We start from the raw sequence: 13,881 nt of genomic DNA, 5'->3' as shown, positions 1-13,881 counted from the left end.
TGTCAGTGAGAAATACAGGAGGGGTAGGATATGCTCCACCAATGTCAGTGAGAATTACAGGAGGGGGAGGATATGCTTTACTAAGGTCAGTGAGAATTACAGGAGGGGGAGGATATGCTCTACCAATATCAGTGAGAATTACAGGAGGGGGAGGATATGCTCCACCAATGTCAGTGAGAATTACAGGAGGGGTAGGATATGCTTTACTAATGTCAGTGAGAATTACAGGAGGGGTAGGATATGCTCCGCCATTGTCAGTGAGGATTACAGGAGGGGGAGTATATGCTCCATCAATGTCAGTGAGGATTACAGCAGTGGGAGGATATGCTCCACCAATGTCAGTGAGAATCACAGAAGGGGTAGGATATGCTTTACCAGTGTCAGTGAGAAATACAGGAGGGGTAGGATATGCTCTACCAATGTCAGTGAGAATTACAGGAGTGGGACGATATGCTCCACCACTGTCAGTGAGATTTACAGGAGGGGTAGGATATTCTCTGCCAATGTCAGTAAGGATTACAGGAGGGGGGAGGAAATGCTCCAGCAATGTCTGTGAGAATTACAGGAGGGGGAGGATATGCTCCGCCAATGTCAGTGAGAAGTACCGGAGGGGGAGGATATGTTACAGCAATGTCAGTGAGAATTACAGGAGTGGTAGTATATGCTCCACCAATGTCAGTGAGAATCACAGGACAGGGAGGATATGCTTTACCAATGTCAGTGAGAAATACAGGAGGGGTAGGATATGCTCCTCCAATGTCAGTGAGAATTACAGGAGGGGTAGGATATTCTCCGCCAATGTCAGCAAGGATTACAGGAGGGGGAAGATATGCTCCAGCATTGTCTATGAGAATTACAGGAGGGGGAGGATATGCTCCGCCAATGTCAGTGAGAATTACCGGAGGGGGAGGATATGTTACAGCAATGTCAGTGAGAATTACAGGAGTGGTAGGATATGCTCCACCAATGTCAGTGAGAATTAGAGGAGGGGGAGGATATGCTTTACCAATGTCAGTGAGAATTACAGGAGGGGGAGGATATGCTCTACCAATGTCAGTGATAATTACAGGAGGGGTAGGATATGCTCCACCAATGTCAGTGAGAATTACAGTAGGGGTATGATATGCTTTACCAATGTCAGTGAGAAATACAGGAGGGGAAGGATATGCTCCGCCAATGTCAGTAAGGATCACAGGAGGGGGAGGATATGCTCCAGCAATGTCTGTGAGAATTACAGGAGGGGTAGGATATGCTCCACAACTGTCAGTGAGAATTACAGTAAGGGTAGGATATGCTCCACCACTGTCAGTGAGAATTACAGGAGGGGTAGTATATTCTCCGCCAATGTCAGTAAGGATTACAGGAGGGGGAGGATATGCTCTACCAATGTCAGTGAGAATTACAGGAGGGGGAGGATATGCTCCGCCAATGTCAGTGAGAATTTCAGAAGGGGGGAGGATATGTTACAGCAATGTCAATGAGAATTACAGGACGGGGAGGATATGCTCTACCAATGTCAGTGAGGATTACAGGAGGGGTAGGATATGCTTTACCAATGTCAGTGAGAATTACAGGAGGGGTAGGATATGCTCCGCCATTGTCAGTGAGAATTACAGGAGGGGTAGGATATGCTTTACCAATGTCAGTGAGAATTACAGGAGGGGTAGGATATGCTCCACCAATGTCAGTGAGAATTACAGGAGGGGGAGGATATGCTCCATCAATGTGAGTGAGGATTACAGGAGGGGGAGTATATGCTCCATCAATGTCAGTGAGGATTACAGCAGTGGGAGGATATGCTCCACCAATGTCAGTGAGAATCACAGAAGGGGTAGGATATGCTTTACCAGTGTCAGTGAGAAATACAGGAGGGGTAGGATATGCTCCTCCAATGTCAGTGAGAATTACAGGAGGGGGAGGATGTGGTTTACCAGTGTCAGTGAGAATTACAGGATGGGGAGGATATGCTCTACCAATGTCAGTGAGAATTACAGGAGTAGGACGATATGCTCCACCACTGTCAGTGAGAATTACAGGAGGGGGAGTATATGCTCCGCCAATGTCATTGAGAAGTACCGGAGGGGGAGGATATGTTACAGCAATGTCAGTGGGAATTACAGGATTAGTAGGATATGCTCCACCAATGTCAGTGAGAATCACAGAAGGGGTAGGATATGCTTTACCAGTGTCATTGAGAAATACAGGAGGGGTAGGATATGCTCCACCAATGTCAGTGAGAATTACAGGTGGGGGAGGATATGCTCCATCAATGTCAGTGAGGATTACAGCAGTGGGAGGATATGCTCCACCAATGTCAGTAAGAATCACAGCAGGGGTAGGATATGCTTTACCAATGTCAGTGAGAAATACAGGAGGGGTAGGATATGCTCCACCAATGTCAGTGAGAATTACAGGAGGGGGAGGATATGCTTTACCAAGGTCAGTGAGAATTACAGGAGGGGGAGGATATGCTCTACCAATATCAGTGAGAATTACAGGAGTGGGAGGTCATGCTCCACCACTGTCAGTGAGAATTACAGGAGGGGTAGGATATTCTCCGCCAATGTCGGTAAGGATTACAGGATGGGGAGGATATGCTCCAACAATGTCTGTGAGAATTACAGGATGGGGAGGATATGTTACAGCAATGTCAGTGAGAATTACAGGAGTGGTAGGATATGCTCCACCAATGTCAGTGAGAATTAGAGGAGGGGGAGGTTATGCTTTACCAATGTCAGTGAGAATTACAGGAGGGGGAGGTTATGCTCTACCAATGTCAGTGAGAAGTACAGGAGGGGGAGGATATGCTCCGCCAATGTCAGTGATAATTACAGGAGGGGTAGGATATGCTCCACCAATGTCAGTGAGAATTACAGGAGGGGTTGGATATGCTTTACCAATGTCAGTGAGAATTACAGGAGGGGTAGGATATGCTCCGCCAATGTCAGTAAGGATCACAGGAGGGGGAGGATATGCTCCAGCAATGTCTGTGAGTATTACAGGAGGGGTAGGATATGCTCCACCACTGTCGGTGAGAATTACAGGAGGGGTAGGATATTCTCCGCCAATGTCAGTAAGGATTACAGGAGGGGTAAGATATGCTTTACCAATGTCAGTGAGAAATACAGGAGGGGTAGGATATGCTCTTCCAATGTCAGTGAGAATTACAGGAGGGGTAGGATATGCTTCACCAATGTCAGTGAGAATTACAGGAGGGGGAGGATATGTTCCAGCAATGTCTTTGAGAATTACAAGAGGGGGAGGATATGCTCCGCTAATGTCAGTGAGAATTACCGGAGGGGGAGGATATGTTACAGCAATGTCAGTGAGAATTACAGGAGTGGTAGGATATGCTCCACCAATGGCAGTGAGAATTAGAGGAGGGGGAGGATATGCTTTACCAATGTCAGTGAGAATTACAGGAGGGAGAGGTTATGCTCTACCAATGTCAGTGAGAATTACAGGAGGGGGAGGATATGCTCCACCAATGTCAGTGAGAATTACAGGAGGGGTTGGATATGCTTTACCAATGTCAGTGAGAATTACAGGAGGGGTAGGATATGCTCCGCCAATGTCAGTAATGATCACAGGAGGGGGAGGATATGCTCCAGCAATGTCTGTGAGAATTACAGGAGGGGTAGTATATGCTCCACCACTGTCAGTGAGAATTACAGGAGGGGTAGGATATTCTCCGCCAATGTCAGTGAGAATTACAGGAGGGGGAGGATATGCTCCAGCAATGTCAGTGAGAATTACAGGAGAGGTAGGATATGCTCCACCACTGTCAGTGAGAATTACCGGAGGAGTAGGATATTCTCCGCCAATGTCAGTAAGGATTACAGGAGGGGGGAGGATATTCTCCGCCAATGTCAGTGAGAATTACAGGAGGGGAAGGATATGCTCCAGCAATGTCAGTGAGAGTTACAGAAGGGGTAGGATATGCTCCGCCAATGTCAGTGAGAATTACAGGAGGGGGAGGATATGTTACAGCAATGTCAGTAAGGATTACCGGAGGGGGAGGATATGCTCCAGCTATGTCAGTGAGAGTTACAGGATGGGGAGGATATGCTACACCAATGTCAGTGAGAATAAGAGGAGGGGTAGGATTTGCTCTACCAATGTCAGTGAGAATTACAGGATGGGGAGGATAATCTCCACCACTGTCAGGGATAATTACAGGAGGGGGAGGATATGCTCCTCCAACGTCAGTCAGGACTACCGGAGGGGGGGGATATGCTCCACCAATGTCAGTGAGAATTACAGGAGGGGGAGGATATGCTCCACCAATGTCAGTGAGCATTACAGGAGGGGGCGGATATGCTCCACCAATGTCAGTGAGAATTACTTGATGGGGAGGAAATGCTCCACCAGTGTCAGTGAGAATTACAGGAGGGGGAAGATATGTTCCACCAATGTCAGTGAGAATTACTGGAGGGATATGATATGCTCCACCAATGTCAGTGAGGATTACAGGAGCTGGAAGATATGCTCCGCCAATGTCAGTGAGAATTACAGGAGGGGGAGGATATGCTCCACCAATGTCAGTGAGAATTACCGGAGGGGGAGGATATGCTCCACCAATGTCAGTGAGAATTACAGGAGGGGGAGGATATGCTCCACCAATGTCTGTGAGGATTACAGGAGGGGGAAGATATGCTCCACCAATGTCAGTGATAATTACAGGAGGGGGAGGATATGCTTCACCAATGTCTGTGAGGATTACAGGAGGGGTAGGATATGCTCCACCAATGTCAGTGAGAATTACAGGAGGGGGAAGATATGCTTCACCAATGTCAGTGAGAATTACAGGAGGGGGAAGATATGCTCCACCAATGTCAGTGAGAATTACAGGAGGGGGAAAATATGCTTCACCAATGTCAGTGAGAATTACAGGAGGGGGAAGATATGTGTCACAAATGTCAGTGAGAATTACAGGAGGGGGAAGATATGATTCACCAATGTCAGTGAGAATTACAGGAGGGGGAAGATATGCTCCACCAGTGTCAGTGAGAATTACAGGAGGGATAGGATATGCTCCACCAATGTCAGTGAGAATTACAGGAGGAGGAGGGTATTCTTCACCAATGTCAGTGAGAATTACAGGAGGGGTAGGATATGCTCCACCAATGTCAGTGAGAATTACAGGAGGGGGTAGGATATGCTCCACCAATGTCTGTGAGGATTACAGGAGGGGGAAGATATGCTCCGCCAATGTCAGTGAGAATTACAGGAGGGGGAGGATATGCTCCACCAATGTCAGTGAGAATTACAGGAGGGGGAGGATATGCTCCACCAAAGTCAGTGAGAATTACAGGAGGGGGAGGATATGCTCCACCAATGTCTGTGAGGATTAGAGGAGAGGGAAGATATGCTCCACCAATGTCAGTGAGAATTACAGGAGGGGGAGGATATGCTTTACCACTGTCTGTGAGGATTACAGGAGGGTAGGATATGCTCCACCAATGTCAGTGAGAATTACAGGAGGGGAAAGATATGCTTCACCAATGTCAGTGAGAATTACAGGAGGGGGAAGATATGCTCCACCAATGTCAGTGATAATTACAGGAGGGGGAAGATATGCTTCACCAATGTCAGTAAGGATTACAGGAGGGGTATGATATGCTCCGCCAATGTCAGTGAGAATTACAGGAGTGGGAGGATATGCTCCACCAGTGTCAGTGAGAATTACAGGAGGAGTAGGATATGCTTCACCAATGTCAGTGAGAATTGCAGGAGGGGGAAGATATGCTTCACCAATGTCAGTGAGAATTACAGCAGGTGGAGGATATGCTTCACCAATGTCAGTGAGAATTACAGGAGGGGGAAGATATGCTTCACCAATGTCAGTAAGGATTACAGGAGGGGTAGGATATGCTCCGCCAATGTCAGTGAGAATTACAGGAGTGGGAGGATATGCTCCACCAGTGTCAGTGAGAATTACAGGAGGAGTAGGATATGCTTCACCAATGTCAGTGAGAATTACAGGAGGGGGAAGATATGCTTCACCAATGTCAGTAAGGATTACAGGAGGGGTAGGATATGCTCCGCCAATGTCAGTGAGAATTACAGGAGTGGGAGGATATGCTCCACCATTGTCAGTGAGAATTACAGGAGGAGTAGGATATGCTTCACCAATGTCAGTGAGAATTACAGCAGGTGGAGGATATACTCCATCAATGTTAATGAGAAGGATTACAGGTTGGATAGGATATACTACACTTAAATCTTTTGGAATTATCCCTTTGTTTGTTTTCCTGATATAACCATTGGTACTTTTTCTTGTAGGTCTCCCCCAGGTTCAGGCTGACTCTCAGTACTTGGTTGCTGCATGTGCTGTTCTCGGGGCTCTTCTCCTTGCCTCCATCTCCATCTTTTCAGTGATCGTCTTGAGATTGCAAAAACAGAAAAGTAAGGTTGATTGATTGGACTGGTGTCGTCTGGTATCAGAATGTGCGCCATTACTATTGGTATTAGAATGACTATTACAGAGAGGCAATGTGCTCAATACATTTATGGTTATAAACCGTATCAAAAGTATATTGCCAGAAAAACTGGTAGTCATGTTCCTACTTGCCAAAGGACCTGTATCCAATAGACCAATCGTCACAATATGGACTACAGGATGAGGCTAAAGACCAAAGAAGACGACGATCTATTGGTCAATCATAATAACTAGAAATCTTTATTAAATGTATAGAACAAACAAGGTAGTTGGACAGGGTGGATATGACACAGACATACACATATAAAAACAATGGACACCGTTCAAAAGATGCAGGATATAATCGTCTTATAATATACAACGTAGTATCTATATTGGACAGAGTGTAATGGTAGTCACAAGGTAGCATAAACCTTCCATATCAAGACACATATGTGGGATCCATATTCATCAAAATAATCCTATAGCCCCATATCACCACAAGGTGTCAGGGCATCTACCTAGTGCATGTATTTATGTCAACCATATTATATTGGATCACTGGCCACCATAGCCATAATTGTTACGCATCCGAACACGTCCCCCGCGATGCGCGTTTCGGCGCTAGCCTTTCTCAAGGGGCATAAAACAACTGCATATCGTAGGCTTTAAATATACATATATGTGGTCACATGAGCGCAAACAGGAAACACCGCCTAAACCGGAACAGACGCGTATCGTGTCACCATCTCCATGGCAGCAGGTGATGCTACCCAGAGAGACACCGCAATTGCCCGGAAGTGACGCAGAGGGCATCATGGTAACCAAAACACCCAGCGGCGGCATCACCGCTGAGAAACCGTTGGACAGATGCCAAAAAACAGCGGGCATGTAGGGACGATGACACCCCTGCGTGCAAGCATCGCTGGATAGCCACATAGGTAAGATAGTCATGGGAAATTCCCACTGGCATATCATATCAATCATACTGACATACCATGATGTGCAATGTTATAAAAATGCATATAGAGTGTTTCTGGTGTATGATAATATGAAGCAAATCCACAGGGGGATCACTAAGAGCTTTAGAGGGAAAGTTTAACCCAAAATTCAGAACACCAATTCCATTCTCAATATATGCAATGCATGAGACCACCAAAAGCTGGCCAAGTGTGACAGATGCGTATCAATAAACTGATTATACATTCGTAAAAAAATATTCAATATTTCTACATGTACTACAGATATAATAATCATCACAGGTATAAATCCCTAGATCCCACATTGTCAACCAAAGGCGGACCACACAATGCGCATTACAGCAGAAATATAACGATAACAACAACATATCTAGAAATCCACCTGTCATCATCCATCTTTCCCCCCATATACACTGTTCAACAGAAAGGAAACAGAAAATCATCAATAGCTCTTCTCACAATACTCATACACTGCTCAAAGGGGATACATGAGAATGATATTCGAGTGGTGTCCAAGAATGGAGATATATGAATCCTCACAGCATATGATGTACAGGAGATCTCAGCCATGGATGTTATCCATGTTGAAAACTATGGGGATATTGAGATATGCGTAGGGAGCCTCTGTGATATATAGGAAGTATTCCTATATACATATTCACATCACAGTAATAAAACATTTTTTTTAGGGAGGCCTTTAATATATGTAATAAGTATCAGTATGATATCCCCATGATATGGGGCAAGGATGTATCATGTCATACTATATACTGTGTTGACCTGAAATCATGTACATGCATTCCCTCTCAAACCCTCAATCTTATGTGGGGCTATGACAGGCACCATATTGGTCTCCACCTTTGGGCCCCCATGAGATTGATTCACATCTGATGGTCTGATTGAGAGAGAATAGCATGAACTAAAAAGCAAAAGTCCATCTTGATGCTGGATATATTTAGATATGTAATGGGATCAATATGTCCGGTGTTGTATATATATCCCCTATCCTCATCTATATACTAGTGCTTGTGTTCATCTTCTAGTATTTGGGCATTACCTTCCATTACATATCAGCCTGTCATGTGAATGAGGTGGGTAACGTGGTTACAGGCTCCCCGTAGGAAGCAGCATAGCTGCACAGACGGGAGGAGGGGTTTTTTTGTGGTTGCGCAGCAGCATAGTAAGTGCAAGGTGTCTGCCCGCCCTCAGACTCTCCTGGCTGACTTCATCACTTCCGCCCTCCAGCCGATGACGTCATTTCCGGTCCGGTCGAGGTGATGTCGGCAGAGGAAATACACCAGTATACTATAACTTATCTAACTATGATATAAAGACAAGCCAGGAAGCAGTGGACGTTATTCCCCTGACGAAGCTGCGCGGAGATGCGGCGATACGCGTGGGGCGTGGGGCTCTGGTCCTTCATCCTCTCCACATGACTGGTATAGTTTATCACTAGCCACACTGACGGGGTACACCCGTCTACATCTCTCTCTGCCGGACATTACATCCTGTATACGCGGATGTGTTATATCTAGATATATGCAGATGGGTCGGATCAAGTGATATACAGTACTTACCTTACACTGAATATAGGTCATACACATGATTTATTCCGGATATTTATCCCTGTATATTGATAACAAGAGACCTTTTGCATTATTGGGATTTTATATATGAATACCTTGTAAGACTATTGTGCTATTTTGCAGGAGCATTAAGGATTTGATATTACCCGTGAATTTATATTAGACATTGGGCTCTTATATTGTACAAACCCTGATGATTAGGTGGCAAAAATAATCACTTTGTGGCTATTGTTTTTTTCTGGTTTTTCCTTTACAGTGTTCATGGTCTCTCTTCTGTAATTTCTATCTGTGTATTTGATATGTTATATACGCATGTATTTACTGCATGATATACAGAGCATTGTCTATTGATTGCACTATCTGTATTGGTGACCATTAGTGTTGAGCGAGCATGCTCGACACTGCTCGTTACTCGCCCGAGCATCACGCTACTCGGGATGTTCAGCGAGCACTGAGCATTTCCGGGTTGCTCGGGCGGGAGCTCGGGTCTCCGCCCTGCATGTTTGGCGCTCTATACAGAGCCAATGAACATGCAGGGATTGCCAGCCAGTCACTGGAATGCAGCAGCCATGTTGTTTGTGGGCATTAGTGATTGGCTGGCCGCACAGCGTCACCTCGAGTATTTAAAACCGGGCGCCGCCATCTTGGACACAGTCGCTCCGGATCAGACAGTGTAGGGTCAGTGCTGCTGAGCTAGGGAGAGATTTATATTGCAAAATAGTTAGTGTAGGGTCTCTAAAGCCTGCAAAATCAAGCAAACAGTCCTTCTCAGGACTAATATCCATCCCAGATATCAGGCAGGCAGGCTGTATAGGAGACGCAGTGGTTATACCAACAAACACTGCATTACAGTCCTGTGTGCTGCCACTGCTCAAATTGCTAGACTTAGCTCCAGGTCTCAGGGGCCAGGAAAAATCCTTTTTTTTCATCTAAATCCTGTTTGTTTTTCCCTCAGTCAGACTGTACAAATACGCTTCTTATTAACCTTTTGGTATTTTCCAATGGGCAAGGCGTGTGGCAAGGGACGTGGAACTGGACGTTCTGGTGATGGTACGTGCAGAGGACGAGGCCGTGGCCAAGGTGAAAATGTGCCACAACCTACAGCCACATCTTCTCTCTCCCAGTTCTTGACTGAATTACTAGGGAAGCACACAACAGCACCACTATTGATAACTGATCATTGTGAACAGGTTATTAATTGGATAGCAGATAATACTTCCAGTCACCTGGGCACCACCACCTCCGGTCTGTCTTCCACATGGTCAAGTCTTAGTAGCCGTGAGTTTCGACTGCATATTCCTCCTCACCCTGATGCTCCTTCCTCCCACCATGCCGAGTGTCGCCAGACAGCAACTGATCCACAGTTGGACACTCTGAAGAGCTGTTCACTGGTCCATTTCCATATTTGTGCCCCTCGCCTGCTCCGCTTGAAGTGGTGGAAGAGGAGATCCCATGTAGCGATGGCCAAATATTTGAACAGCCACGGCCACAGGAAGGCGACGCTGGCAATTTGTCACAAGAGGTGGAAGATGACGAGACACAATTGCAACGAAGTGAGGAGGAGGAACGTGGTGCGGAAGTGGAAGAGGAGGAGGTGGTGGATGATCTAGTAACGGACCCAACATGGCAGGAGGACACGCAGAGCAAGGCCAGCAGCACACAGGGGGAGGGAGGCAGAGTACCCCTACAGGCAGGGAGAAGCAGTGTGGTGGCCGCAGACAGAAGGCGGGCAACCGTTCCCCGTAACACCAGCACGAGGGACATTGCCAGTACAACCGGTAGGTCTTCCAGAGTCTGGAATTTTTTTAAAGACTCTGCTGATAACCCCAAAAAGGCCATTTGTACCACCTGCCAGGCCAGCATCAGCAGGGGTGACAAAACTACTAGTCTGACCACCACCAGCATGATCAGGCACATGGCAGCAAAGCATCCGACTTTGTGGGGCGAACCCCAGGGTCCACGACCAGTATCAGCGGGTGTCACCACTGCTTCTTCCGCTGTTGTGCATGTAAGAGAACCCCCTGTTGTGCGTGCAAGGCAATCCCCTGTCCATACTGCATGCAAAGATGCCCCCTCCTCTCAGTCTTCACTTGTTATGGCAGTTTCTCTAGAAACAGCATCAACGTCCACGTCCACATCCCACCGCAGCGTTCAACCGTCCATATCCCAGAGCTTTGAACGAAAGCGCAAATTCGCAGCCAACGCCCCACAGGCCACAGTCCTAAATTCGCACATTTCACGACTGCTTGCGTTGGAAATGCTGCCTTTTAGGCTGGTGGAGACGGAATCCTTCCGCAACCTTATGGCGGTGGCCGTCCCTCGGTACTCGGTCCCCAGCCGACACTATTTTGCCCAGTGTGCCATCCCCGCACTACACAAGCACATGTCCAAAAACATCTGCCGTGCCCTCAACAGCGCAGTTACTGGGAGAGTCCACCTGACAACGGACATGTGGACAAGTGCTTGTGGCCAGGGACAGTACATCTCCCTGACGCCACACTGGGTAAACATAGTGGAAGCCGGGACCCAGTCGGACCTTGGGACGGAGCACATCCTCCCCGCACCGAGGATTGCGGGCCCTATGTCAGTCAGAGTTGCCCCCACAGTGTACAGTTCCTGTGCATCATCCTCCTCCTCCTCCTCATGTTCAGCCTCCATCTCAGATATCACCACATCAGTTACAAGCTGGAAGCACTGCAGTACTGCCTCAGCCAAGCAGTAACAGGCTGTGCTGAAACTCATAAGCTTAGGTGATAAACCTCACACTGCTTGTGAGTTGTGGACAGCTGTGAAAGAGCAGGCAGATCTGTGGCTGAGACCGCTGAACCTACATCCAGGCATGGTCGTGTATGACAATGGCCGTAACTTAGGGGCGGCTCTGAGGCGAGGCGAGATCACACACGTACCATGCCTGGCTCATGTGCTTAACCTCGTGGTTCAGCGGTTTCTTAAATCGTACCCCGCGTTGCCAGATCTGCTCGTCAAAGTACGCCGCCTGTCAGCTCATTTTTGGAAGTCGGCTACAGCTTCCGCCACCCTTGCTGTGTTGCAGCAGCGTTTGCAGCTTCCGGCTCACCGACTGGTGTGTGATGTCCCCACACGTTGGAACTCTACCCTCCACATGTTGCAAAGCATTTGTGAGCAGAAGAGAGCAGTTGTGGAGTACCAGCTGCAACAAGGCCGTCGATATTCACATCAGACTCCACACATAAGACCTCAGGAGTGGACCTGGATGTCTGACATATGTACCATCCTGACAAACTTTGAGGAGTCCACCAAGATGGTGAGTGGCGATGACGCCATCATTAGTGTCAGCATCCCTCTAGTCTGTCTTTTTCAACGCTCTCTGCAGAGAATTAAAGAGGAGGCATTGCAACCAGAGTATGATGAGATGGATCAAGAAGCCGTAGGGGGCGATTACACACAGCCCAGCCTCATCTCATCCCAACGTGCATTGGGGGACAATGAGGGAGAGGAGAAGGAAGAACAGGAGCTGGTATCATGCACTGTAGACGCTAGTACCTGTACAACTGTCATACCGTTGGTTCAGCATGGGGGGCCTGAGGATAGGGGGGAGGAGGAGGAAGAGGAGGAGGAGGAGAGCATGGTCAGTCGTCATCTTGGTGAGGATACGGAAGTCTTGCCCGTTACCAGTCTGGCATGCATGTGTGGTGCCCCTACAGGTTCAGTCGCCACAGAGGTACTGCATCCGTGGTGCCTCACTCTCTGGTAAGGAAAGGGTACAGCCTGGGACCCCAACACCTGCATCCAACACTACACTGCTCCAGGCCGGCTGGAAGGGCAAGATGCGCTGTGTTCTGCTGAGCCCTGTGCCTGGCTGGAGTGGGGGGAACCAGAGAGAGGGGGAACCAAGTAGTGGGTGTGGGTGGAGGAAGGAGTTTAGGGGAGCATTTGTTAGGAGTATAAAAAGGGGATCCATCTTAGGTAGTGAGGAGTAGTAGTAAGTGGAGGTCTGTGTCTAGTAAGAGGAGCAGGGGCTCTGCAGGAACTCTGCTCCAGAGTGGGCCTGGTGAATGAGGCCCAGCAGAGGAGAGAAGAGGAGGGGAGTAGAGGAGGAAGGCTCCGGTAACTGAAGGGGTCCCAGGGGTACGGAAGGAGCAGGAAGCCACCCGTACACTCTAATCTGTCAAGTGTCAGAGGGACCAGGCCGCAAGAAGGGAACCATTCTCTAGGCTAGTCGTGTTGCTTCAAGCCTCGGCTAGGAAACCGGAGGCTTCTGACCTTTATGGTGCAGTTGCCATACTCGCATCCGAGTAGCCAAGAAAGGTAGCCGTGTAGGATCAGGGAACTCCAGGTGACCCTGAGGGATCTGAGGACGCCATCTTGGGACTCAGTTTGTGAGGCGCAGAGCAGGAGGTAGAGATCCAGCGCGGAAAGTCGGCTGAGGAAAGGAACATATAGAAAGGGGGTCCCGATAAGTACTGTCGAATTGCTGGAGGGACTTCTGAACCCCTGCTTGGTGAACGCAGCGCGACGCGGGAAGGGGTAACCTGTACAGTGTACCTGAGGAATCTAAAAAGAACTGTGAGTAAAATCGGACAACTGCACTCCACTGTCTCTGTCGGTTATTGCCGCTGCGCCATCATCCCTCCTATGTTACAACGCCTTGCATTCCTTCTATCAACTCTGCCCCGGGGGGCCCGCTCCGCCTGTGGGGAGCAGAAACATCCCAGCTGCCATCCCATCACCCCGGAGGTCTGCAGCAGCGCTGGTAACTATTACCACAAACCACAAGTGGCGTCACGAGACAAACTGTTAACAAAAACACTAAAACCCATTTTAAAGAGTGACCCAGAGAACGGGCCCGGGAGCCGACTGCCGTGACATCCCAAGAAGGTAAAGGCCCGGGTACCGAGTCTCCCCCATACACTGT

General features: G+C 48.1%; 1 protein-coding gene across 1 annotated transcript in view; it reads left to right on the top strand.

Moving 5' to 3' along the window:
• The window catches only part of LOC141257881 (T-cell differentiation antigen CD6-like), a 217,246-nt gene that overhangs the window by 100,265 nt on the left and 103,100 nt on the right, over window positions 1-13,881 (top strand). The window contains exon 7 of the mRNA XM_073672888.1: window positions 6,286-6,408. Coding sequence (XP_073528989.1) covers window positions 6,286-6,408 — 123 coding nt within the window. The remainder of the gene's footprint in view (window positions 1-6,285; window positions 6,409-13,881) is intronic.

The sequence above is a fragment of the Phyllobates terribilis genome, unplaced genomic scaffold (genome assembly GCF_046119375.1).
Source record: "Phyllobates terribilis strain yellow unplaced genomic scaffold, ASM4611937v1 Scaffold_3__8_contigs__length_932513732, whole genome shotgun sequence".
Lineage (NCBI taxonomy): Eukaryota > Metazoa > Chordata > Amphibia > Anura > Dendrobatidae > Phyllobates > Phyllobates terribilis.
Note: the sequence above shows the minus strand (reverse complement) of the source record. Positions and strands in the feature narration are given on the sequence as shown.